General features: G+C 46.5%; 1 protein-coding gene and 1 long non-coding RNA gene across 2 annotated transcripts; one reads left to right on the top strand and one right to left on the bottom strand.

Annotated features, from left to right (window-relative positions):
* Positions 1-414: 414 nt before the first annotated feature.
* On the top strand, positions 415-13,842 carry SLC16A4 (solute carrier family 16 member 4). The gene is given in 12 exon segments (XM_074850018.1): positions 415-445; positions 569-653; positions 1,499-1,785; positions 2,303-2,409; positions 3,962-4,094; positions 4,657-4,800; positions 5,277-5,438; positions 5,961-6,509; positions 7,801-8,012; positions 9,295-9,388; positions 13,492-13,631; positions 13,633-13,842. Coding segments are annotated over 10 exon segments (1,596 nt in total). The 5' UTR covers positions 415-445; positions 569-653; positions 1,499-1,769; the 3' UTR covers positions 13,672-13,842.
* Positions 13,843-13,966: 124 nt separating this feature from the next.
* On the bottom strand, positions 13,967-22,785 carry LOC141934515 (uncharacterized). Its single transcript, XR_012626356.1, has 3 exons — positions 22,361-22,785; positions 16,111-16,214; positions 13,967-14,300 (listed from the first exon to the last, which is right to left on the bottom strand). It is a non-coding gene; the product is annotated as an uncharacterized LOC141934515 (long non-coding RNA).
* Positions 22,786-27,395: the final 4,610 nt, after the last annotated feature.

Genomic DNA, 27,395 nt, shown 5'->3' with positions numbered 1-27,395 from the left:
CAGGGGGAGGTTCATGGTGGGGCTGGAGGAGCTTCAAGGGCTTTTCCAACTGAGATGATTCTGGGATTCTGTAACTTCTCCCTCTCCCTTCATGAGCGTTTCTCTCGAGAAGAGGAATAGTGCACGAAGACTTGAATTAACGGAGGTTCCTCCAGTAGTAAAGGTTCAAACACTTTTGAGGAATTTCTCTTAGGAAATGTTTAACCTCCTCTAGTTAAACGTTCTGTGCGGGAGTTACTTGCTTACTCTGCCTTGGAGTGAAGGTCAAACCTATCCGTGCTGGCCCTGCCTGCCCTGGCTGCCCGATTCCTGCGCAAGCTGGAAATGGATGTTGACAACATCTTCACAAATCCAGATCTCTCTCCCTCTTACAGATTCGAGCAGTTGAAATCCTGTGACAAGGCTCTCCCCTTGAAAAACCGCTACATTCAAACGCTTCTTATGTGTAAGGGAGGAAAAAGGAGCTGGCCTGCAGCTGTCAGGGAAGCTTCAAAGCCAAGCATGAGCTAAAAAATTGGGCTGGGTCAGAGATAAGACGACGTTCACGCTGCTTTGACTTTACTCCTAGGAGCAGCCCCATTTATCAGCGATGTTCGCAGTCGTTGCTGAAACAGGCGGTCAGGAGGAGCCTCCCCTGCGTGGTCAGTGCCGAGGTCAGTGTTAATTCTGGCCACAGCAGCAGGAGTTGGTGTGTCCAAGCTCTGCGGTGGTCTTGAAGGGTCCCTCTTCTCCCCTCTCCCTGACAGCCCACGGAGCTGGGAGCAGCTCGAGCAGAGCGGTTCCTCCCAGACATCCGACAGCTCCGAGTGCAGATGCTGCACCAGATGCTGCTGCTGCCGCCAGCACCCCACCTGCCGAGCCCCCCTGTCCTTCAAGCCCTTAAACCATGCTCACTGCAAAAACCATTCCACTTAAATAAAAGCTTAATGCACTCATTAGAAGTCCTGCTCTAGGGAAAGCTCCTCCATAGGCTCTGTATAGCCTGGACCCCTGCAGTAAGACACAGCATTGCCTTCTCTGCCAAGGGAGGGGAGCAGAGATTGGTATCACGATCCTACAATTTTATCTGACCTCAGGAACGCTGATTGGGGTGACAGGTCAGCCAAAACGGGGGGAGGAAGCGTGAGGGCTGTATTTACCCAGGAGTTTGTGCATATTTACAATAGAGGCATGGAGCCAACACAAATCCCGCTTGACTACCAGCTCCGCTCACGGGCTGCGGCGGCACAGCTGCTCCGCTCCAGCTGCCGACCATCTTAGCTGGAAAACCTCAAGCTTCCCAGACCATCCCCTCCTAAATGACGCAGTTTCCTGGGCCAAGGGCCGTGCAGCAGAGGCAGGGCAGGCAGGGCTCTGCTCCCGGGCAGCCGCCAGCAACCCCAGGCTTGGCTTCAGTCCCCCAATGCCACCTACCGCTCCACTCAATGTCTGGCAAGACCCAGGGCTTTGCTTGGAGCTATAACCCTTGCAGGCTTCCCCGCTTCTTTCCTCCCAACAGGATTTCTGCTCCGAAAGCCCCAGGTTTTCCTGCTCCCGGCTGGGGAAGGGGAGGGACTCCTGGCCTTGGGGCCCCACAAGCCGGGCTCTGCCTCCGGGGAGGAGGAGGAGGACGGGCTCCATGTCCCGCTTCGGGGCTCATCGTCCTCACCGGAGGCGAATGAAGGACCAGACTTCAGGGTGCCAAGTCAGGAAGGGGGGATTTAGTCTCTGGAGCAAATGAAGAGACGATTCCTCTTTACAATCGACTGTTTTGTGGAGGATTTTCCAGCATGCAGCAGCAAGGCGGTAAGGAAAAGTTTCAGGTTCATCAGCCCCGACTGGTCTAGGGTCCAGCTGCTCCCCTGGGCAGGATCCTGTCACTGGCAGAGGCACAGGACGGGCAAGAGGATGGGAGGGAGATAAGCAGAGAAGGATGGTGTAAGAGAGCACAGCGATGGATAGAGATAGACAGTGACCCCCCGACTTCTGGCACAAACCAACCAAACTATCTGCTCTAAAGCAGCAGTATGGTGCTTGTCACTTAACATCCCTTAAAGCTGAAGGGGTTACAGTAATTTGGTGGGAAAGAGAAAGGGTATTAAACTGTTTTACAGGGACAGGCAGTTAACTGAACATCTGTTGGCAAAAAGGTTGGTAAAAGCTTCACCCCCTCTCAAAAGCTTTTGCCAGCTGAATGCAAAATACTGGTGCCTACCTCATTAACAGCCAAGGAGTTAAGGGTTCAAAGGCAGCTGATGCCTTCACTGGAACAGTTTAATTGAAACAGAAAGGTGTTAATATATCCTGAAATTCTCATTTCCAGGGGAAAGGAAGGAGGAAGAGACGGAGGCTCTGGCAGCTGGGAAGAGCCCAGGCACCGAAACTGCGGACAGAGGGTGGGCATGGGGAGTGGTGTTTCACTTCTTCCTGGTAAGCAGAGAACAAATTCAACTGAACCCTGCTGGAGCTGGGGCGGAGAGAAAGTCTCGAGTCTCACTCACACAGAGCAGAGGACAGGGCAGGCTGATCCCACCGAGCTAAGGGCACTAATCAGTCGTGCCAAGTGCCATCACCCATTTCACTGGGGGCTGAGCAGAGACACAAACCTTCCCCTGGAAATGCCACCCAAAAACATTGCAGTGATGTAAATGAGGGTGCCCAACCTGCAGTCCAGGGCCAACAGTCAGCTTGCAATGATAAGATGACTTTTCCCTACTCATACACACCACCACTGGGATGTCAAACCCCAAAGGGGTGTCTTGTACCTTTGGTAAAGGTGAGATCCCATCTCGGGGCAGCACAGGATTGGAGCTGAGATGGGTCACCTGGGACCGACTGCAGGAGCAGCACAGGGTGCAGGCAGCACACACACGCTCGGTTACTCTCCCTCAGGAGGACCAGGCACCTCCACACCACTTAAAGGCACCAATTCTCCATGCTACAGGCTTTAATACCACACACCACCTTCCCATCAGTGATGAAGACAACGCCATCCCCCAGCTAGGAAAGCTGGGAAGCGCAGGAAAGCTTTCCCTTCTTCCCCTCCATCCAAAGTAACTCGCTGCCAATCATTAACCACCCACTACCAGGGAGGAGAGAGGAAGTTAAAATTAAGGACACAAACTGTCCTTTGCCCCCATGGCAGGGCAAGCCTGGGAAACTGCACCAGCTAATGTCCATCCCTGCTCTGCTCAACACCTCGTCAACTCCTAGTGATCTTCAGTAGTGCTGAGACCCATGTAGATTATTTTTTAGTATTAAAAAATAACTTACAGAGCAAAAAAACCCTACAAAAGTCAGGTTCTAGTATTATTTTGTTCATTTCCTTTGGAAAAGCCAGTTTGCACAGAAGGTTTTATTTTTGAATCCCAGAATCCTCTCGGTTGGAAAAGCCCTTGAAGCTCCTCCAGCCCAACCATGAACCTCCCCCTGACCGTTCCCAACTCCACCAGATCCCTCAGCGCTGGCTCAACCCGACTCTTCAACCCCTCCAGGGATGGGGACTCCCCCCCTGCCCTGGGCAGCCCATTCCAACGCCCAACAACCCCTTCTGCAAAGAAATCCTTCCTAAGAGCCAGTCTGACCCTGCCCTGGCGCAGCTTAAGGCCATTCCCTCTTGTCCTGGCGCTGGGTCCTTGGCTCAAGAGACTCATCCCCCCTCTCTGCACCCTTCTTTCAGGGAATTGGAGAGGGCCATGAGGTCTCCCCTCAGCCTCCTCTTCTCCAGACTAAACCCCCCCAGTTCCCTCAGCCGCTCCCCATCAGACCTGTGCTCCAGGAGGGTCTGCTAAGATGAAACTGCAGTGTGGCCACCACCAGTCCACCCTGCTGATATTCCCCCAACGCACACACCACCAGTTAATGTGTCCCAGTTTGTTTCTCCCACAACACAACAAATTATTCATTCAAGGAAAGCACAAGGCAAAGCTTTTCCTCCCGCCTGACCCCTGTGGCATCTCACCTCCATCTGCTTCCAATTCAGGTCAACGTACTCGTGATGGGGATGCTCAAGACATTTGGGATTTTCTTTGTGGCTTTTCAAGAGGAGGTGGGGGGCTCCTCTGAGCAAGTCAGCTGGATCGGCTCCATCATGTCCTCCCTGCGCTTCTTAGGAGGTGAGCTGGCATCCGTAGGGATTGGGGCAGCACTTCAACCTCAAGGCCACTTGCTTTGCTATGAGGGGCACCGAGGATGCTCTGCAGATCCCATTTCCATCCCAGACTGCTGCAGGCTGGACACGGCTGCTACCCACACGCGTCTTAGCAGGAACGTAGTCCAAGGGGATCGTGTGTGTCACAACACGTCGCTGTAGCAGGTTTCTTACATACATTCAGAGCAAAGTCTCATCCCTAACACCAATATTATTGCATCCGAGCAAGCCAGCTGCTGAATAATTCACAGCCACTTTAGGAAGCAGGCTCAGGACATCTGAAAGTTTGGGCTTTGACTCCTTCCCCTGCCTTGTCCCCTGAGCTCCCAGGGTACGAGGCAAAGTCTCTTGGCCGCTCTCCTCAATAATCACCCATCCCGAATTTCTTGTCACCCCCTCCCTCCCAAGGTGGCACATGGACCACTCCCCAGGGCACCAGATGCAACGACCCCAGTACAAGTGCCCGAGCCCTGCAAAGCAGCATTTGTCATCTTCAGCCTGGGATTTCTCCCTCCTTTCCCTTCCAGCCCCGCTCGTGGCCGTGGTCTGCAGGAGGCTGGGCGAGCGGCCGACCTCCATCATCGGGGCTGGCCTGGTCGGAGGGGGCTGCCTGCTCAGCACCCAGGCCACCAGCGTCCCCTTCCTCTGCGTCTCCATGGGACTTCTTCTGGGTGAGCAGCCTGCAGCTCTCAGTCGGGCAGAGATTTTCCTGTGCACCACGAGTAAAAGCAGCTCCTTTAACATTAAACCAGGCAGATCCTTTAATACTAAAGCATCCCCAGCTCCTTTCTATGAGATGATGTGTGAAACCCCAAAGCTTCATGCTCAGGAGCGTAACATACCAATTTCAACATGCTAGTTCCAACTAACTTTGCTTTTTTTCTGGACCCAACATGAATCTTGGCCTTTTAACATCCCTTACTAAAAGTGCACAGCCCCAAAACCCCCAGATATTAAATACCACGCATCTTGCTCTCCACTGACTGCACCAGCAGAAGTCCCCCCGCTTTCAGCCCACAAACCTGCAGAGCAGCTCCACTATGGGGACAGCGAGTTTGGGGTGGCATGACTCTGAATTCCTAAAGCTCACAATATGAAACAGTCACTCCTTGGACACCGACATCTTAATTTCTCTCCCTTCCTGCAGGTGTGGGGTTCGCTTGCCTTTACCAGGCGGCCGCGGTGATGACGGCCAAGCGCTGCAGGACACGGCTGGCTTTCTCCAACGCCATCGCCCGCTCCGGGATGGGGCTGACATTTCTAATAGCGCCGTTCACTCAACTTCTGATCGATTCATATGGCTGGCAAGGTGAGCACATCGCCCGTTTATTCAAATTCAGCAGCTTTAAGAGGGCATTTGAGCATATCTGGGCAGGATAAGAGGCTCTTTTTAAAAATTAAAACTGGATGCACCGAGGAACAACTCTGCCTCTTCTAGGAGAGTTTGGGGACATCTTGCTAACGATTAAGCACTTAATCAGTCATTAAAGTTAAGTCAGAGACAAAACAGAGATCTCAGAAACCAAAACTGAAAATCCTGACTTTTACTGCACTGTATCAGGCCATCCTGAAGGTTCATCAATGACTTGTAATGAGGGAAAACAAAACAAACTCCCAAATCCCAGAGGTAGCTCTGGATTTGTTGCCTGCATCACAGCAAAAGGGCCTTCCAGCTAGAAAAATGGGAATAATAAGATAACTCCTCCTTATGACAAAGCTTTCTCCATGTTCAGTGCAAACTACACCCTGTTCTAGAAAGATCATTTCTTACTGCTCTTCCCTTCCCACGCCAAGAAAAAAAAAAAAAAAAGCATCTTCTGACTTCCCTCAGGTACTCTCCTGATTTTTGGAGGCATCATGCTAAACCTCGTGCCTTCCAGCATGCTGCTGCGACCCGTCAGCACCCAGCCACCTCAGCGCTCCTCTGCTAAAAATCAAAACCGTGGGGCTTTAACAGCAAAGGAGGATTCAGAAGCCCTCGAGGGATGCTTAGATGAAACCACTCACAGGGAAATACAGCGTCGCAGTGCACAGGACCTTCCCACCATGGAGGGACTCACGATGTCCCATGGCAGAGATGTCTCCGGGGCAGAAAATACACCTGCTTGGGAAAGGCTTGAGAAACCCCCCATGGACAGCTGCTCACCAGAAACAGCCACCGAGGCCAAGAGAAGCTACAAATCCCTTCCACCGACCGAAAAAGAAAATTCACAGCCTCTCCTCGACTTCTCCCCACTAAAGGATCCCGTCTTCTGCATTTTCACGTGGTCTTTTTTGTTCAGCCACTTGGCCTACTTCGTGCCCATCTTCCACCTGGTAGCACGAGCCAGGACGCTGGGCATAAGCAGCATGGATGCCTCTTACCTCATTTCAGTGGCTGGTAGGCAAAAGAATCTTTTAAACCCATTTATAATTACAATGATACCAAAATAGGAAAGAAAAGCAACATAAATCTTGCCAAGAAATAGTCCCAAATATGTCCTAGAATAAATCTTCATGGAAGAGGTTTAGCTCACAGCCCTTAACCCCCTTCTGTATATATAGCGTTGCCTTCTGTACATGTACAAAGTCGCTCTCACATGGTGGGTGGTTCTCTCAACCTAAGCTAGATGATCCCCCATCCTCGCTGCACCAAACAAACAGAAGTTTCCAATTACATAGGTGCTATCTGTCCTCCTAAAGCCTTCCCACCACGATCCCTGCTTTGCTTAAACCCACAAGCCACAGAAATCCAGAGTCACTCAGCATTCAAAGACCTCCAGTTTGACCCAGGAATGTGTGCAGAGAGAGAAAAATTTAAAAAAAACCCACATTAACTTGGATCTAGCCATTTGGATTTGGCACATTCACATCCAGGGGGGCAAAAACCAACCCACAACCCTTCCAAAAAACAAGAACATGCCTGATTATAAGCAGAGATTAACGCTAAAGTCGCATTGGGTTAAGAAAGCAGCTCCAACCTCAGTCATCATAAAATATTTTATTGTACAAAAATAAATTTTACTTCTACACTGCTGTATAATATTTAGAAATCATGTACGCTGTCAAGGCATCCAGAAGGAGAGCACAGCAATTAATCTGACATTTTGAATTAAGAGTAGGAGGGACACAGTGGTCAGCAAGCTACTAGCTGACACTGAGCACTCCTCTGATCTTTAGTTCATAAGAACATATTGAGAAATGTAAAAACTGAGTATCGAAAGTTTGCTGAGCCTTTCAAAAATGCTGGGCTTCTGTCCTTCTTTGTTTCTTTATAAAAATTAAAATCTCATAAGCATATTTCTTAATATGCTGCTTTTTCTCTATCTTGAAAAAAAAGATCAAACAACAAGCTTATCTTTCCAATTTTTACTGAAGGGCATTTCAGAGTCTTCTGCCAAGTGCACAGCCCTTAATTGAATTTTTAAAGACCACTTTGGTGCACCCACAGGCACTTGGCAATAGCAGGCACCAAGGTAAAGGGAAAAAAAAAAAAAAAGCATGAATTTTACAACAGCTTAAAAATGCCTTCCTGTAACTTCCCGGCATTTCAGCCCTTTGTGATCATGTTTTTACAGTGAGCAGCAGGTGGAATTGAGACGCGTTTCAGAGCAACGCAGTGCAAAATAGCAAAAAAAAAAAAAAAATTAAAAGTCAGCTTTGAGGCTTCCGTGACCTCTTCTTCTCCCCAGGCATCACGGAGACAGTCAGCCAGCTGCTCTCGGGCTGGGTCGCCGACCAGAACTGGACCAAGAAGTATCACTACCACGTGGCTTACCTTGTCCTCGGCGGCATCACTAACCTGCTCTGTCCTCTGGCCACCACCTTCCCGTTACTCATGACCTACGCAGTGGCCTTCGCCATTTTCTGTGGTGGGTTCATGGCTCTGGTCCTCCCTGTGCTGGTGAGTAGGATATTTCATTAAAAAAAAAAAAAATGTAGTATTTGGCATTTCCAACAGCTTTCTAAAATTATCCAAAAATCCTTTCATAAAGCTGAATTACCCTGGGTTGTTGCAGACCTGATGAGCGGGTCTCCCCTCCAGCCTTCCCAGTCCGAGCCACTGGAGAGCCCCAAATCTCCTCTCCAACCCACCTACTGGTATCCACAGCCCCAATGCAACAGAAGCACTGGGAATTTATTGTAGATTTTTAATGATCTTGCCCTGCTAATTGCCTTCCACATCCTTCTTTCTGAAGGAGATTGCTCCAGCTCAAAGGAAGCGAATGGATTCATCCTGGTCCCCACCTCACTAAGGCTACGACGGAGGGTTGTGTATATCTGCTCCCAGTCCCAGAATTATCCGTAACACACAGACCAGTTACGGCAGGATCCGGACAGGGAGGCATCGTTAGAATCTGGCATTTCTTTCTGGGAAGGAATTCAGAGTTTAAAACACAGAATCACAGAATCGTCTGGGTTGGAAAAGCCCTTGAAGCTCCTCCAGCCCAACCATGAACCTCACCCTGACCGTTCCCAACTCCACCAGATCCCTCAGCGCTGGCTCAACCCGACTCTTCAACCCCTCCAGGGATGGGGACTCCCCCCCTGCCCTGGGCAGCCCATTCCAACGCCCAACAGCCCCTTCTGCAAAGAAATCCTTCCTAAGAGCCAGTCTGACCCTGCCCTGGCGCAGCTTGAGGCCATTCCCTCTTGTCCTGGCGCTTGTTCCTTGGTTCAGGAGACTCCTCCCCCCTCTCTGCACCCTCCTTTCAGGGAGTTGCAGAGGGCCAGGAGGTCTCCCCTCAGCCTCCTCTTCTCCACACTAAACCCCCCCAGTTCCCTCAGCCGCTCCCCATCAGACCTGTGCTCCAGACCCTGCACCAGCTCCGTTGCCCTTCTCTGGACACGCTCGAGTCATTCAATGGCCTTTTTGGAGTGAGGGGCCCAAAACTGAACACAGTAATCGAGGTGTGGCCTCCTCAAAGTCTTAGCAGCGTTTAGTTTTGGGAGATGCCCAAGCAGCTGGAAGGCAGAAAAGCATCTTGCATCCCAGTAATTTCCGTGCTGGCCTTAAGGAGGCGAGCGGATTCCAGGCTGGATCAGACCTAGAGGTGCAAAGTCCTTTCAAAACTGCAGCTGAAGAGGAAACTCCCCAGAAAAAAAAAAAAAAAGAAAAGAAACATCTTGTGCTTGCGCATTCACATGAACTCAGTCAATAATTATCCATTTTGTTTTACAAACAGGTGGATCTAGTGGGTGTGGAAAAACTCCACAGCTACTTGGGGTTTGCTGCCTTCTTTGCTGGGATAGCAGCCATCGGCGGACCTCCTCTAGCAGGTAACTCTTATCTTATGGATAATATATACCCACTGCAGACATCCCGTGATAAAACATGCTGCTGCTTCACTCTCCTAACCCATATGCATCCAAGGATGGTTTTTCTGTCCAAGTGGAGGAAAAAAAAAAAAACCCACAACTATATTTCAGAAATTTATCTTTATACACAGCCAATATTTTGCTCGTGAATTTGCAAAACCCAACTAGCACTTTGGAAAATAGCTGCATGGATAAAAGGAGGCTAAAGCCCACGTGCACATTTTAACCCTGACCACAGCAGAAGAGCAACTACCACATTACTGTGGATTTTACCCTCAACAGAGCATTATAACACTGAACTTGGGACAGGGGGACCGGAGGGGAGACAAGGAGAGGAAGGTAAAGCTCAGCAGCAGTCCCACCAAGAAGAGGCACGGAAACATAAGGAGAAGTCTCAGTAATCTCTTGTTTTGAAGAAGATTACACAGCTCAGCCACAAGAGTTCCTGGGCCCAAAGATAAGGAGGATGAAAAGCCTTTCCTCTACTCCCTCTGCCAGCAAACCAAGGCACTTTTGAGTATCTGGCAGATTTCAAGTGCTTAGAAGTGAGTCTCCAGTCTCTGCTTACGAGCAAGGGACTTGTTCTCCTCCAAACATCTTGGCCAGGACAAAGCTCTTCCTTTCCCTGATGACCCTGTAGCCATATCTCATAGCTGGAAACAGGATCTGAGCTCTTCCTAGGTCCTCATGAGGCAAACAAACTAGAAAAAGCTGCAAGGTCAAATATCAGCGTGAACAATGTCCCGTCACTCACCGAGCAAACATATCCTGAATAAAACCTGGCAACTTGATCTTCATTTATTGCTTCCTGCCCTCCATTATCAGCTGCCCCATGCCTGCAGAGGCCCTTTGCTCGAAGCTGCCAAGGATTCTGTAGGTATCAGCTCCATGCAAAGTTTCAGCAATGCTGCTGTGCTGCGAGTATGTGAAAAAATTGATTTCCCTAATCAATATTTCTAGGTTGGTAAAACTCTGTATATGGATGCAATTTCAAGCAACTAAAGCATTTCATTGACAGCATGCTTTACACTGTCACGGTGATACATAGCCTACATTGGACAAGATCTCTTCGGCTGATACAAGATGTATGTCCACCAGAAAGCAATTCCTGTACAAGCATCGCAGTAAATTCCCCGACACAGTAACATACAGGATGAAAAGAGCTAAATAACTTGGCTATCTCTTATCCATGCATCATACGTGCTAAGATAGCAGTTACACTTCCATCCACTTCCAATATATTTTCACTAATTGGAAGCCTTTTGCTTTCTGAAAGTGCCAACCACTCCCCATCTGAACACTTCTGGATTTTGTAAAGCAAGCAGGTTTCCTGCAAAAAGCCTTCCACAGAAATCAGTCTTCTTAATACTGCTGGGATAAGTAAAGGCCAAATAAAGCCAAGAAGCAAAACTCTCACTGATCCGTCTCACTGTAGGCAGAGCGAGGGGGAAACAATTCAGAGTTCAGGATCTAGATTTGTGATCCAAGATAAATTCTGCCATTTTCTCTTCCAATATAGCTGTATTAAGTGTGAAAATCCGTAGCTCCTGGTCATATTCAGTTAACTCTAAGTGTCCAAAAGCACTTGCTCTTTGCAGAATACAGAACAGGATTTAAAGGCTACGTGAGACTCTGGGGTTTAGTGTTCCTGACCACCTTAAAACCTTGACTTTAGAATTACAATTTTATAAAACTCAAGTATTTTTACACAGTGAAGCCCAAAGCATAATGAGAACTGCAAAGGTTAAAAATGTTTATTTTGCATACTAGAACAAAGCCTGATCACAACGCAATGAAAAGGTGACTTACCTGCAAATCTGTTTAACTAAAAGCCCCTAAATCCAGAGGCAGACAGCCCGACTGAAAGCCCGGGGTGAAAAGTTTGAAGGCTCCTTCACAGCTCCTCAACTGCCAGCACTGCTGGGTGCTTCTGCCACGCTGAAAAAAAACCCAAAACAGAACAAGACAGAACAAACATTATTTTGGCAAGCTGCAAGCAAGCTAAGGGGAGAAGAGTAGATTTTATTTCCCTAAGCAGTACAAGTCAGTAACTCAAACTGCAAAAGAAATAAATCAAACCACGTAATCCAAAATTAGAAAAGAGATTCCAGCAACCAGCACACAAACACCAGCCTCAGCAAATTTAGGTAGTGAAAGGAGAGAGGATGGAGTCATCTGAAAGCTGTGCTGGCACGTGCTCTCATCTAAGTTTTACCTGCATCTTCACACTAGGCATTGCTACTTCAGGCATCAGGAATAAACAAAACTTCTGATTACAGATCAGCAGCACAATTTAAACAGCCTGACCACAGCCTGCAGCATGAGCATGTGCCATGGATGTTTAGTCTGGGCCACTTAAGTGCCAGGGATTTACCTGCACTGCTTACAAAACTGCTGCTTTGCTGAAGTTTGCACACTGAGCTTCTAATTTAGCTTTCTGCAGCAGGAAAAATTTTTTCCTGGATGGGGAGCAGGGGCACAGATGCTATATGTGTTTTAAAAGGCTGGGGTGATCACTGTGCTGCCGGCAAGGAGGCAATGCCGGTCTTGCAGTGCCAAAAAACCCCCAGAAAAATTAAAAAATATCCTGAAGGATATTTAAAAAATAATTGCAATAAATCAGAGCTCAACTGGAGCACTCCGTCCTGTGCGTCTTACAAACGACTACATTAGCATCCCTTCTCCTGTCCAAATCCCAGAAACTTTCAAACAGCAAAACCAGATCCCACCTTCGAGAACAAACCACTCCACAAAAACACCGGGGTCACGGGAGAGCCACACACATCACCAAGTCCATCACCACGGGATCCTCATTTCCGACAGCAAGCTCCGTCTTCGCCCGTGCCGTGGCTCACACGATATCCCTGAGAAAAATCCCAGAGCTGAAACTCCTCCTGAGAAAGGCACAAGCCAACAGAAACTGAAACCGGGGTAGAGCAAAGCAGCCTGCAGTCTTTCCTCTGTTTCACAAAACCTTCCTGCAGCTGTGTAAATCTACAGTAGGGAAAATGTCAGCACCTCTGGTTTGTCACAGATCCCCAAATTTTACCAGCACTGTTTCCTTCCCTGCTCAGAGCCACGGCACTCAGATAACAGTGACAGCAATGCTTCTGAGCAGCTCAAACCGACCTCTCTGGGGATTATATTATTTCCCTTCCTAACCAGAACTGGTTTTAAGAACCCCAGATTTGGGCCAGATCTGCCGTTTGTGTAAATCACTCAAGTCCACGGATGTCACCGGAGGAATTGCATTTTACACCAGCAGCAGATCTGGCTCAGCTGCTCACCCACCTCGGACACCCAACCATCCCATGCCAGATTTGGGAGTATATTACGGTTTTAATTACATGCAGCAGCAACTCCCGTCACTTTGTATATTTTAGATTCAAACAGAGGACTTAGCCACCTTTAAAATGAGTGCCTAGACACCAGATCACATGCCATAATTAAACAAAACACTTCAGGGTCATTTTAAAAGACGACCTGTCTCCTCGCAGATTCCCGAGCCTTTATGGAATTTATGTTTTCCTTTTAAGTGCTCGCAAAGCTACTTTTAAGCAAGTTCACTTCAAGCTCCTGGCCTGGGGTCTCTCATATTGGACAGGTTGTATTAAATTGGGTCTGCTCACAAGAAGGCAAGGCTGGAGGATCTGGAGTTTGCAGCCCAGATGTTGCAAACACCAGCACATGCCGGTCATCTCATTAGTCCAGTGGGATCTTCCATCTGCTGCAGGAGCTACTTTTGGCCCACTTACTTAAGCAGGAAAAAAAGTCAGGGATTAAATTCAATGAAATTAAACCCCACGTCCACTACAAGGATCAGGAAAAGTTAGCTCTGGGAAGAATGACCTGCAAGTTTGCCTGTTATACCAACAGCAATAGTCCTAACTGTCCATGTAAATGCTGCACAGCCGCAGGCATATGAAGAGTTAAGATAATTTAAAGAAAATATCTGAGGAATTCTTAAATGAGAACACACATCCTTTGCTTCCCGCCCACCTCCCAAAATGATTTTTTCAGTGAGAAAAATCCAACAGCTTTAATAACAATCTTTTCTCCTGCAGGGTGGCTGTATGACTACACCCAGACATATGTCTGCTCTTTCCTCTTTGCTGGAGCCTGTGCTCTCATCTCACCTATTTCTTTCTTCTTCGAGCCCTCGGCCCAGAAATGGAAGCTAAAAAAAGCCAACCTGAACACCGGCCCCAGCCTTGGCTGAAGCCATTCTACAGTGGAAATTTTAAAGGATGGTCTTTGATTGCATCCACGATGGGAAAGCGGTCGCCAGCACAGACCTTCTGTACCGAGAAATATGAACAGCAGCAAAAATGAAACGAGGGATTTTTAGATGACAGATTCACAGTTTGTACATCTAGATATTTCCCCTGCATGTGTGATTAAAGCCATCTGAGAAATACGTAGTGCAAAGCATTATTTGATGGGAAAAAATAAGACCCACGGCCCAAATAGACACAGGCCTCACGTTGACATCGCTCCTGAGCCGTGTCTTTCTGTACCTCAGATTTAACCCCGCTGCGTTCAGCCCGACAGCTCGGTCTCAGAGCCGCAGAGCCGCCCCTCCAGCCTTCCTAGCCACCGCCAGAGCACAAAGCTGACTCACCTCTTGGGATGAGGCAGCCAAGGACCTCAAAAGTGCCAAAGCACAGCAGGAGATTTTAGCTTATTCTATTCAGATACGAATAATTAGCCCCGGGGAGCAAGGACAGAGATGGTACAGAGAGAGAAGGATTAAACTTCCATGAGGATACACAGAACAGCCGTTCCACAAAAAACTCTTTTTCTGCGAGAAGGATGCTGCCCCGTGGCCACTCGCTCTCCCAGGCACGGTGTTATTTGTCACAGCACAGAGGACCTGGAAGCAAAACCAATTCTAATTAAAAGCAGTACCACAATACAGCAAACTTAAAAGATCATACCCATCTCTCTGACTCCTCTCCCCTTCTCCCCACCCTCCCAATCATCCAGTGACTCCCTGGGCTTCAGCAAACCCATGAAGGCACCTCCCAGAGCCAGGCAGCACTGTTGAGTCTATATTCAACCAGCATCCTATAGATTTAATTTGGATGGGCAAGATGTAAGACAGCTGCTTTGACTTTCTTTCTGGTAGTGAGGTTGCAATTTTTTGCATTATCATCAGATATTTGAAATTATTACGTGTATCTGGGATATCATAAGGGTTTTACATGCAACCATCCCAACCACTGGCATTAACCTTCCCCCCCCCCCTTTTTTTTTAATATTAAACCAACAAGAGAGTTGTTTCCCCTATAGAAACACTCCTTTAAGCTGTCAAACGGGTTATTTCAAGCACAGAGGTAAGTGGTCTATATTTAATAAAAAGCTACAGGACATTACAATGGTATTAAGGAGCTAAAACATCGCCACAGGCAAGAAAGCTCCCTCGCAGATAATGGGGCAAATTCAGCAGTTACACAACTACACGACGCCAAAGAAACTCAGCGTGCTTAAATGCGGCAAATATTTAGCCTTGAATTTGCAGTAGATGGGAAATATCAGTGCTACTAAGTAGTTAATTTTTCATATGTTGATTCACAGCTTCTCCTAACCCTTGCAGGAATCTGCAGGCAACAAGCGCTTCAGAAATTGTCCTTTTACACCTTAACCACTGCCTCAAACACAGGACATGATTCAGGTGTACCAGTTAATATCCACCAGAGGATCTCCAGTGGGTTGTTTTCTGAGCAACCAGGGTTTAAGGATGACTATTTAAAAGCATTTAAGGCACTGGGAGTTTAAGAGGGGCAAGTGGGACCGTGTAATTTGGCTGAAGCCAGTCCTGCACTAAGCCTACAGCTGAGACCTTCCATAGCAGGGATGAAGCTTTCATTTGTAAATTTGAGTTTTCACCTCTTGAAACCTTACCCTTCGTCGCTCTCCTACTGAACAAATTAACGACTACCAGCAGCATTGCTTTGCTGCTGTAATAGAAACTATGGCTTCAGGTTTTCCAATCCAAAAGCTTAAAAAAAGCCCCCTTATTCTGCATCTCCCTAACACGTACTTGAGCTCAGTAGTGCTTTTCGCTATTAACAGAGACCCAGCAACCAAAGCAACACGGGGACAAAGAAGAGACAACACACCACATCCTCACCACGCTGCTCTCACTCTACGCAATTTATAGCGCCTATCCCCATGCTCTAATCTCTTCCTCTCCCCGTAAATAAAGCCACTCTGCTCAACACCGTCCTCCTTTCAACGTAAGCCCTGCTACATTTTCACCTCTTTTGCCACCAAGAAACAACTTGCAGTGGGATGCGGTGTCCACACCTCCCATCCCATCTGCTCCAACAAATGGGCTCCCTTTAAAAGCTCCAGGTTTTTAAGGAGGAGAGTCCTCCCCTGTCCTCTCCATCTGACAAATATATGCCATCAATTCCTTATCCTTATTTAGAAAAATGGGTCTCCCAAGTGCTTGTACCCTCTGTTTCCTTCTGCAAAGGAGCAAAGAGCTCAGTAGCTTCCATTTACCGCAGCAACTTACCCCACAGATGGGCACCAACAGTCTTTATCGGCCCGAAAAATAATTCTGCACAGGCAAAGTACCTTTCTCTAGCCCTAATCACCTCTTATCCATGAAAAGAGGTTGAAGAAACCAGTCCACATAATGAGAAACTCTTCCCAGCTGCCCTGCACAGTCCTACCATCAGGCTGGGAGCTGGGAGAAGAGTCTTCAAGCCTTTGCAACCAAGCAGGCTCAGGATAACATCTGGTGGTCAGACACGCTGCTCTGCTCTCACACCTTTTGCTGAGAAGGCAAGCACAGAACAGATGTTTTAGTTCTCCTCGCAGCTCTAAAGACTAAAGCCATTTATTTACTTGCAAAATACACACAACACATGCATTAAGAGAAACAAACAGCAATGACGATGGGAACATCTGCCCGGAGGAAGATTTTTCCATCCCATTGAAGTCATCTTGCAAATAACTTCATAAAGCCAGTTTTGCATAGTAAAGAGCATCACATGTTGTTTGGATAAATGCAAGAGCAGGGTTTGCTGGGACACAAATGAGTTTAAGGGCTGTAATCTCTTAGGCTGACTAGCAAATCCCCGTCGTGCCTGCTCCCTTACTCAACCGCAGAATACAGGGTAGAGAAAACAAGCAGCAACGGCTTAATAATGATCTTCAGCGTGAAAAATGCTTTGCTTAAATGCAGTGCCCTCCCAGTCCTGGGAAAGCAGTGGCCCCACAGCAGAGGATGGGATTCCCTTGTGCTTTCCAGCCCACGTGTAGCCCTCAAGCATCAACTCTGCACTTTGTATTGGAAAGAAATTGCTAACAACCTCCTAGAGATCTTTCCAAGAAAATAATTTAACTTGCAGTGAATAAAATAACCCTTGTAAAACTAATGACAACCTCGGCACTCTGTCTTGAGTCACTTGGTGTAACATTTCCTGTCCCAAATTCATCTTTTGCACGTGTGATGCCTGGGGTAACGTGCTATGGGAAGCTGCACGCAACTTGTATCCTGATGAGAAACCTGATTTGGAAGCATTTTAACAAAGATTCATTGGTTTAAAAACCTTCTAAAACTCATGCCAGGAAGATGGTGCAGAGAAAGCGAACGCTAAAGGTCTCTCCAAAAGATCCTGTGACATGCAGGCTACCAGAGCTCGCTGGCAAAGCATCCGGGTGACAAAAGGCTTTTTACAAGAAGCCCAAGAAAACAGCCTCCAATTTTCACTGTATCCCAACAGAAACCTGTCACAACACCCCATGTGACTTTGGAAAAAAAAAAAAAAAAACAAAAACGAAACAACTTCATTTAGATAAAAAGTTTTCTGAGTACTGATGGACAGGGGACTGTTACTCTGAATCCTGATTAATTTTAGCACCTCGAGATTAAGAAAACAAGAAGAAAACATGGAATTGGTTTCTCCAACAAGACATTGCAGCACACGTTGCTGCAGGTAAGGATTAGTTACTCCTGGGTTTGTTTAATCCAAACAACTTGGCTGCAAGGCTACCATCCTTCCCGGGAGTTAGAGGGAGGAAAAATGTTTTTCTGTCGTTATTCAGTGATTTATTCCCAGGTATAATCCTGCAAGGCAGCTCTGGGAGCTAGAGCTCTCACCAAAAGCAGAGCCAGCAGTAACACAAGAGCACTGGGACTTTGCTGCCACCTCAGCCCTCCCAGAAGAGCCCAGTCATCCTCCGTCACCCGTTGGGACCCGCTCCCAGCGCCCGTGCCAGGGACTGATTTACAGGGTGGGCACCTGCTGGATCTTAACACCTGCTTCCACTGATTTTACATAAGCCAGGATAAAAAGCTGCTAAAACTCAGCTTGGGTCTATCAAACCTACAGAACTCAGCGCAATCGGAGATCACATCAAGCAGCACGCTGCATAAGTCCTTAACTCACACTGGAATTATTTTATATTATTATTTTACATGGTCATCGTACACCTCTGAGGGCCCTTGCTATCAGCTGCAGGTTCCCCTTCCTTGACTTGTATTTGTGAAAACCTGCTCTGGGTCACTGAAAGTCAGGGTAGAGATTTTATAGCACGGATTTAGCCATTCCTCAGTACACAAAATAAACCTCTCTCCCTGCCTCACGCTTTCCATGGTCAGCTTCTCCTGTCAAAAAAAAAAAAAAAAAATCTAGTAACAACCAAAGCTGGGACTTTCCTACCACTCCTCTCAGATGACGACAACAGATAAACCTAGGCATTAAATACAGAGAAAGTTGATCCTGACATTTATCACATAATAAACTATGATCTTTATTTTGCAATAAAATCCCCTCCAAGGGCTGGGCTGGAATCATTTCAGTCGTTTCTCCGACATGCACGAGCTCTGCATGAGCTCAGAGAGCCGACCAGGAATCACGCAGCCACTCGGAGGCCTGAGACCAGGTGAGGGGCAAGAAGTTTTGGGATCTCACGTTGACCCTTTCTTGGCACCTTGGCTGCTTTACGCACAAAACCAGCAAGACTTGTCGCCTACGGCAATACTGCGAGAAACACCAGTTTTGCAGGACACTCATTAACCACGGGGGTGCGGGGGGGGGGGGGAAATCTACATTAATTCAAATTTTAAAAGAGAACAAGAAGCTTTTTCACGGCTGCGGCAGGCACAGGGTTGGGTTTTGGGCAGAGGTACACAACACACCCCAAATGAGGTGCTCCAGCTACCAACCCTCCTGAGGTTTCTGCTTTTACCTTAAGCCTCAGGAAGAAAACACAAAGCGATTTAAAATAGCTGGGTAAGGATATGACAACACGGCCTTCCAGCAACAGGAAACAAGGCTGTTCTTCCTTCACCCGCTTGTTTGGCAGATACTGTGTGCGGTTTCGACTGTTTACTTGCCCTTACACACGCTGATAACAGGAACGCTTGACTTTTTTTTTTTTTTTTTTGGTGCTTGTTTCCCCTCTCTGCCTGGAACACATCCCGCAGCTGGGTCTCTCAGATCAGCTGCGTTTGCAATGCAGAACATTATTAGGCTGAAATTCAGCAAAGCCTGAATTAAAAAGTTTCACTTCCAAGGAGATGAAAGCCTCCACAGGAGGTGGGGAGTTGTTGTGCTTGGGTTTGGGTTTGGTTTTTTTTTTAATTAAAAAAGCACCTTTAAAGGTAGCATAACAATTTTCATTGAGGTTGATGGGAATTTGTCAGCTACCCTAATGAAAAAACATTAAACCAGATGTTAACCCAGAAGTTTTAGCTTTAGCCAAGAGATCCTCATGGAAAAGCTTTCAAGCCTGCAGTAACAGCAAAGGAGATGGAAGCGCTTGCTCATGGCCACAGACAATTTCAGAAGTAATTCACGGGTCAAAGTCTCTATTTCCAAAGCGATACAGACTTTGCCTCTAAGTCACCACTGAGCTTTGCAAAACTTTCCCCTTACAGATATTTCTCACGTGGGCAAGATAGGGCAAGGATTGCACCCTGGCTCGGGAGAGGTGACTAACATAATGCCAATAAATTGATCTCCAACCCCTCCAGCCTTCAGTCAAGAAGGGAAAGGAGCTATGGCCACACTGGCCGAGGGAAGGGTGGTCACAGGGCTGGGCTATCCAGGACCGGGCTCTCCCAGCCTCAACCTGCTGCTGGGACGCAAGTCTGCGTGCAATGAGGAAAAGCAAAGGCGTTTGTTAACAGGTATCTGACAGCCAGGAATAAGTCTATGCCAGTATGCTTTAGTGCAAGAGGAGAAAGCTGTGCTGGCAGATGTGAAACATGAAGTCTTGTGTTCATCCACCCAAGAGCAGCAGCGTGAGGAACAGCATGAGGAACAATGACGTCCCCTTTCCTCGCCATGCCCTCCCCGCAAGCCTCAACGACAGCAGCTCGGGTGGTTCAAGAGTTCATCCTGCACCAAACCTCCACCCAGGCTGGCAACGGCGCTGGGTTCAGAGCTGAAGCACCCAAGGCTGGTCTGCCGACGCGGCAGGCAACGACCAAGGGCAATCCCTTGGCCAAGTGGGATGCAAACACCACCATGGTCCTCAGGACAACTCCCCTCGAATGACAACAGGAGCTTAACAACCACCCTCGTGAGACCTCGCTGGCTTCCCTCAACTTGAAATCCTTCTACACCCTACGAGTGTCCTCAAGGCATACCTAGAATGTCTAATTTTACAGGCTTGAAACGCAGCACTTGCATATGAAAGGAGATACAGACTGAAGGATCTAAGTGTTCACTTGCTACAAGTGGCAGAAATCACAGGGAAAACTGCCAGTTTGGGGCAGGACGCAGGATTAAGTTGTACGCGTTGCTAAAAGTCAGCCTGACCTATCACTGGATCTGGGGACAGGAAATACTGAAGACAGCTAAAAATCTACAGACCAATCTTCAGCTCCGATTGCAGAACTAAGTGTGAAGGTCAAGGCAGGGTGATAAGTAGATGAAATACCCACAATTAACCTACGGCTCATCCACTCATCTGTGGAAGCCGACCACAGGCACACACAACCCATCCTGATCCTGGGACAACAAACATGAGCTCAAACCCAAAAGCATGGGCACGGGAGCTGGGCTGGGAGGTGGCAACTTGTTAACCCACAGCAACCCAGCATGTCTGCCAGCATTCACACCTTGATTTTTCAACCACATTTATTACTACATCCCTGGAGCAGGATTCAAAGGACTGACAAAACAGACCTTTGTGCCGCCACGTACACATTCTCTGCTCCTGCTAGAAGCATCTCTACTCCATCGACACATGAACAAACAGGACGAACACTAGCAGGCTCTTGTTAATCAGCCCCGAGTAACCCATCACACCAAGTGCAGCTGACCGAGTCCTTCAGCAGCTTACTCTGCCTTAAAGAGTTTACTTCACCCAGTTCTCAAGCCAGCTATAATTAAACTCAGGCGCGCAGCTACTAGACAATAACTGAAGGAAACACAATAGGAATCACAAAACCATCAGCCCAAGAGACTTTCCACTCCTCTCCATGGCCTTTCTGCAGACACCTTGCCCGATCGGCTTGCACCAGAAACCAGGACACACAGCAAGAGTGTATCCTCAAAGAGCATTTGCCATTTCATAGTAAACTAGCAGCACAAGGCAAACATAAGCTTGTTATTAGCAAAGAGCAGAATCTGGGCCATCTGATGGTTTAAACTTACTTATTAATTCATCTGCGGCTGGTAAAAGCACAATTCTAAAAAAACGTGTGAATTCAAATAAGTGGTTCCCTGTCTAATCCACTTGCATCACTTTCTACTGCAGCGCAGTTAATTAAATGGTTCTCTTTATATATCCACTTTCCCCAGAAGTCTCATTAGCCAAATTAATATGATGCATATGGAGCACTTAACCCTTCCAAGAGAATAGTTTTAACAAAAGCCTGGCTTTACCTGGCAGCTGAAGCATCCCTTTAACCAATTCAGAAGGCAGAGGGACAGACCCAGCACATGAAAAACAACTCGCTATTACAAAGCAACCATAGGAGAATCATCCCACACCACATCCCACGATACCTCCAAGTCTCTGGAATAAATACGTAATGTAAAGGAGAGAAGGAACAACCTCTTTGTTAAATACACAGTGAAATCTGAGTCAGAGAGGCAGACCTCTTCTGGAACAGCCACCAACGGCCCCGTTTGCCATAACACAAGTCAAAGCATACCCAAAAAGTGGGAGAGCACCCAAGCTGGGAAACACACGCCCGGTTACCCGAGCGGCTAGCCAGCTTGTCAAAACCACCTCCTTTATTTGCGTTACACTAAGGGATCACTCAGCTCCTGTTGGCATCAACCACCCAAAGAGGTTGAAACATGCTTCCCGTTATTACTGACAGCCCCAAACCTTTTGTACAACACTTCAAATTACACCAGATTCAGAAGTCATATCTCAACAGAACATGAAATACATTGCAAAAAATATTGATTTTCACTACAAACACCAACTTCGAGAAGAAAAGGCATCCCACGAGCCTCCCCTCCCCTCATTACCAGCAATATCTACAATTGCCCCCATTTACAATCAACAGCTTAATTTAAATGCTTACACCAGCATCCCATAAACACATAGATATCTCTGCCTAATCATCGGCTTGGCTTTCCATATCAACATACACAAATCATAAATACTATTCTGGGTTAAAGCAGTGTTAATTCAAGCAGTTCATGAAGTCAAAATAACAGCTCTAGCTTGCCAAGCGGGAAACTCGTCGTTTTACCCGCGCGGCATCTTCCCCCAGGTAGGCAGAGAAACTTCATGTTCATTAACAGGAGCCCCCAAAGCAAACACAGAAGTTACATCGAAGAGTTTCCTCCTTTGTTCCCATCCCCAGAGCGGATGGGAGCAGCACGTCGACCGAAGCAAACACGTTAGTAAAAGTTAGTAGACTGGAGAATCAAGAAAAAAAAAGGCGAACAACAAAACCATCTTCTTTTACATTACAATTCAGTTCAACCTCTTAAACCCCCTTACCTGTTTTAGGGATTTACACAGCTCTTTGCCCCAGGAACAGACACCTTGCAGAGCACAACCATGGCATCCTTTGGTTGAAAGGCACCTGCAGCCTAGCAATGATCCTGCATGGCTGCAGGAGAGCACTAGGTTCGTTATCCACAGGAGGTTAAAGTATGTCAAGGCAATCAGGGCAAGCTGGCATTTCAAGGTGTCTTCATCTGCATGTCACATTAATTCTAACAGACCGGCAAGCATAACACGAGAGGTTTCTGAAGCCAACGATGCAGCAGTGTTAGCTTCCTCTTGATGTCTGCGGTTGTCAAATGTGCCCCGAAGTCTCCTGCAGCAAACATGGAGTTGTACTCCTGCACTGGAACAGCCTTCCACAGCTCAGGAGCCCCCAATACAGGAGAACGCAGCAACTACAGCACACAACATTTTCAGGCCGCCTCCATTTTTTCCTCTCACCATCTGTACTACACAGTGAGGCGACTGCAAGCAAACATGCAGTCGTACCTGGGACGCGATCAGGGTGCATGCACATCCGAGGCGTGTGGAACCATTTGCTTCAAAACCGGTCAAAATAAGGCACTGAGACACCAACGCAAAGGTTTTAAATTACCGACTCTAGCTCTCAGGAACTCTTCATCCATTCAGCACTAAACCCATCACTGCATAACTGCTGAAAAGCCCCTGGAGATGGAGGAGCGCCTCACGTATGTCAGGAAAGGCTTTATTAACAGCATTTAAACACCTTTAAGGGCTCATTTCTCTTTTTCTTTTGGCAATTTGGTGCAAAGGTTTACGTGCAAGATTCAAAGCAATTTCAAACTTTTTCTTCAAAATTAAAAAAAAAAATAATCAAAACTAAAGCCAAACGAGTTGGGTGAACAAAATAAATCAGAAACTTAAAATTCAGGAACTCCAGCTCTTCAAACCAGCGAAGCCCCAGACTTGTACACCGTTCTGAGACGCAGGGTGGTGCTTCCCTGCTTCTTGCATGCCAGCATCAGCACCGCTTCCTCGTCAAGGTGAGGAGTAAAGCAGCAAGTGACCCCCTTTTTCACTGCAAACAAAGGGGGTGCCACAGCAAGACAATCAACTAGATTTCTTCAGATTTGGTACAACAGGCTGGTCAACGCGAAAGTGTCGGTTCTCCCTGCTTCTTGCTCAAGACCCACAACTATCAGATCAAACATTGAGCAGCAGCAGCAAGTAACCCCTCCGCTGCAAACAAAGGGGTCAAACGTTTGTCGTCAATTCACTTCCAGGCAGAAAAACCATTTTCCTCAAAAGAAACAATTTATTTAGAATGAAACAAAATCAGCTCAACTGTGAGCGCATGTTTGAGTGACAGCTACTTTTAAGCTGTGTGAGCCATAAAAAGGGTATTCCTTTACTTTTCCAGCAATCTTGTGTACACAGCACAAAGCAAAGAGGTCATTTTTTTTTTTCCACTTAAAACACGGGCATTGGCATCACAATAGCAGATACACAACTTTTTTTTTTTTTTAAAGCTGCCATTTTAGTAAAATGCACAAATACTAAACAGATAAGCTTTCTTCCATCAAGAGGCCCATGTAAATTCCACATAAGCCACAGCTTCTCTTCCCAAAGGTCCATTAGAGCTTGGTATCCCATGCGGTTGTCTTCTGCAGTCCACCAGCTTTGCTTGCAGGAGGAAAGAAAATGTTATTTCAATACAAATGTATACAACAGATTTTTTTTTTTTTCCCCTCCCTATATTATACAGATGAACATATAGAGCTACAAGGCCTTTCTGAATATTCTACCTGGACTTCAAAAAGCACCAATATCACCCACGGGCACGAAACCTTGAAATGAAGTCACCTTCTATGTATAGATGCATAACAAGTAGTGCAGGGCTTCTTTTTGGACCAAGGTTAAACTAGGCTTACAGTACTGTATTCAGCTTTCAGTAACAGTTAATGGGACACATCAAAATAATTAACCATGAGAAAAACCAATCGAATTATTGATAATTCGGTTGACTTTCCTCAAGTACTATTTCCTGAAGGCAACTTATCAACAAAAGTATGAAATGTAGTGTTACATGTTTCTCTTTTGTTCTCACTTTGCTGCATAATTCTAACAGCAGACAACTCCAATATTAAAGAAAAGGTCAAATCAAAGACACAGCTAATATAATTTATAATTGTTTCTATTCAAGTAATATTTCTCATTCATCATTTTCACACAATCAAAACTGCATGAAGTTGAATATTCAATTAACCATTCTCTGAACCATACGGTCTGCTTTAAGCCTAACACAAAAAAATCATCTCATCATTCAGTTTACGAATCATTGGAATATCTGTCCTTCAGTGCTATCTGCAGAAAGTAATAAAGGGGGAGACAAAGGGGAAAGAAACCCAAAAGCTCTATAGTCACAAGGCAATAATTTCTTCCACTCTCGTTTCTGTTCAACAGGCATTCAGCAGACTCCCCAGGAGCACTGCCCGCAACACTGTTTTTCGTAAAGCCAGGAACTACAATTTTCCAAGCCATTTTTCCCTGAGTCCTCAGAGTTTTTGAACCTGTCTTCACAATTTTGATTCACTCCTCCTCGCCATTAACACTTAAGGCCTTTCACCTCAGTTACCATCAACCAGATGGTTCCCCAAGCAATGCAAGCAATCTAAAACTTTCTTCTCCGCCCTCCACAGGGGCTGAGCAAGTTGTCACCGAAACATTTCAATCTTTTAACATCCTTGTGGGAAAAAAAAAGAAAAAAACGTAACGCCCGTCTCTCTCTACCATGCTTACAAGGATGTGTTGGTATTTGTAACCAGGAGCCTGAAACCTCTGGAGTTGAGGGTAACCTCAGTGTTCGCACCAGTGAACAGCAGACCGTACCCTAGACGGGAGCAAACAAAGCCACTGGCCGGCAGCCAAGGAAGTTGCACAAAGTTTCCAATTAAAAAAAAAAAAAAACTAAAATGTTACAACAAAAGTATGAGTCATTTGAGGTTCTTTCCCCAAAGCATAAAGCACAACCATGAAATGATTCAGGAAAAGGACATCCTTTCACCGTGCTAATTCAACAAACTAATGAAATACAGGAGTAGGAGCTGCACACAACGTTAGAAGAAATACGGAGCTCTCGCTCGAGCAACGGAATGCCAAACACAACGAGAGCCCTCAAGTCTGCTACATCTGTTTTGCTCTATACAGAAGTGGTATTACACACGGACTTCGACTCATGTTCAGCCCTGGCCAAGACAACTTTTAGTGGACAGTTACTCCAATGGTGCACACTTCAGAGCCTAAGAGAACAGCACAGCCAACCAAGCTGTACCAGCCTTGATGGCAGCACGTGAACTTAAGTGCTGGCAAAAAAAATGTTGCCAGTCAGCTATGTTTTGACATTAAGAACCCGCAAAGGGTGTTAAAATCCTTGCTTACACAACAGAGCAGCAACCACAAATAAACCAGATTTAAAGAAGCAGGTACTCCATTAAATAAGGAACCAGAAAACCTGGAGTCAAATGCAGCCTCGCCTGTTCCTTGTTACCCTCCAGCGCAGCACAATTTTGACTCCTACAAGCCTGTGGCAGGTATCACCACTGCTATTTTACAAGGAAAAAGGGAATTGCACCTAGAATGCTCTTTCCAAAAGGGTTTCCACGCTGAATTTGCTTTGACAAGCCATGTTGACCCCAAGTTTCATGGGTTTTAACAGGTGCCTACTGCATATCAGCATAACAAACACTGTTCTCAGCAAGTTTAAGTGTTGAACACAAACAATGTTAGTGCTTCTCTTTTTTTTTTTTTTGGTTTTGAGCAGATTTGAATTCCCAGCGGTTCAAGTTTCTTTCCTTTAAAACTCCGCACTTGCAAGTGACTCATGTCAGGTGCAATGAGAAAATTCACTCTAGATGCAAGCAGCACTTCAAGTCAGTTAGCAGCAGTGTTGGTTACCTGCTGACACACAACAGACACCTGCTAGAATTAAAACAGACATTCTTTGCAATAAGTGGTAAATATGCTGGATCATCTAAAACATAGTTATTTGCGTTATCGGTGTCATTCTGAAAAATTCTCATTGTTAATAGTAAGATGAACAGCTGAATTCTGCCATCTATTACATTCACGTTGAAGGACGACAACCCAGAAGTCCTGGATTGTACCCTCAAACATTTAAGAGCATTAAATGAGGCTTGTACGTTTCCATTTAGAAAGAAAAGTAGCTACAAAACCAAAATCCATTTTCAAGATATGCTGCCACATTCAAGCTCTCAGTTCACCACGATGCCTGGGATACTACGTCTGTTCATACCAGTCGGATAAAGGAAATCAAAGCCCACTTTGATTTTGATTAAAACAAAGCACTCTCTGACGAGTGGGTCCATAAAGTGGTATTACAGAAATTCGTATTTTTGTGACAGTGAATCTCACGCAACCACAGTCACACTTCAGAACTGTTGCGCCCATAAAATACATTCAAGACATTTCCTCCTTCATCTACTATTCTGCATTTTGAACTTGATTTTTGCGTCACGCAAGCTGAAATAGAAATCAACTTGTCCCACTATCAGTTGCCCAAGGATTACATCGGAGGACTGACCGAGTGAAGCAGCATCGCTTTTACATTGCCTAAGTCTCTGAAAACATGGCTAAGTGCAAGACTACATTCTGGGTTTAAGTGCAAGATTACAATTTTGGGGCCTGTAAATAGAGACAGTCAGATTTACACTTCAGTTTAGAAGCTAGCTGCAACATCCTTTCGGTTGTTAAACAAAACAACAGGGATTTAGATCCCTTCTTTCCTCCTAAATGCCTGTATTAGCAAGGTGGCCAAGACAGCTGGAGAAAAGTGCCCAATGAGTGGGGAAAAAAACACGAGAGAAAATGAACTAAGTTCTTTGCAAAAAAGCAAACTGTGTCCTCCTAGAATCACAGGAACAAGAGCTCATACCTCAGCATCTCGGAGTACTTTTACTACTTCTCCAAGATGCTAAAAACACTTTACTCCAGATGCCTATAAAATGATAAACCTCATGTAATGCCCACTGTACTGTACCTGAAAAGT

The sequence above is a fragment of the Strix aluco genome, chromosome 25, assembly GCF_031877795.1.
Source record: "Strix aluco isolate bStrAlu1 chromosome 25, bStrAlu1.hap1, whole genome shotgun sequence".
Taxonomy (NCBI): Eukaryota; Metazoa; Chordata; class Aves; order Strigiformes; family Strigidae; genus Strix; species Strix aluco.
This window is presented reverse-complemented; position numbering and strand designations above follow the sequence as displayed.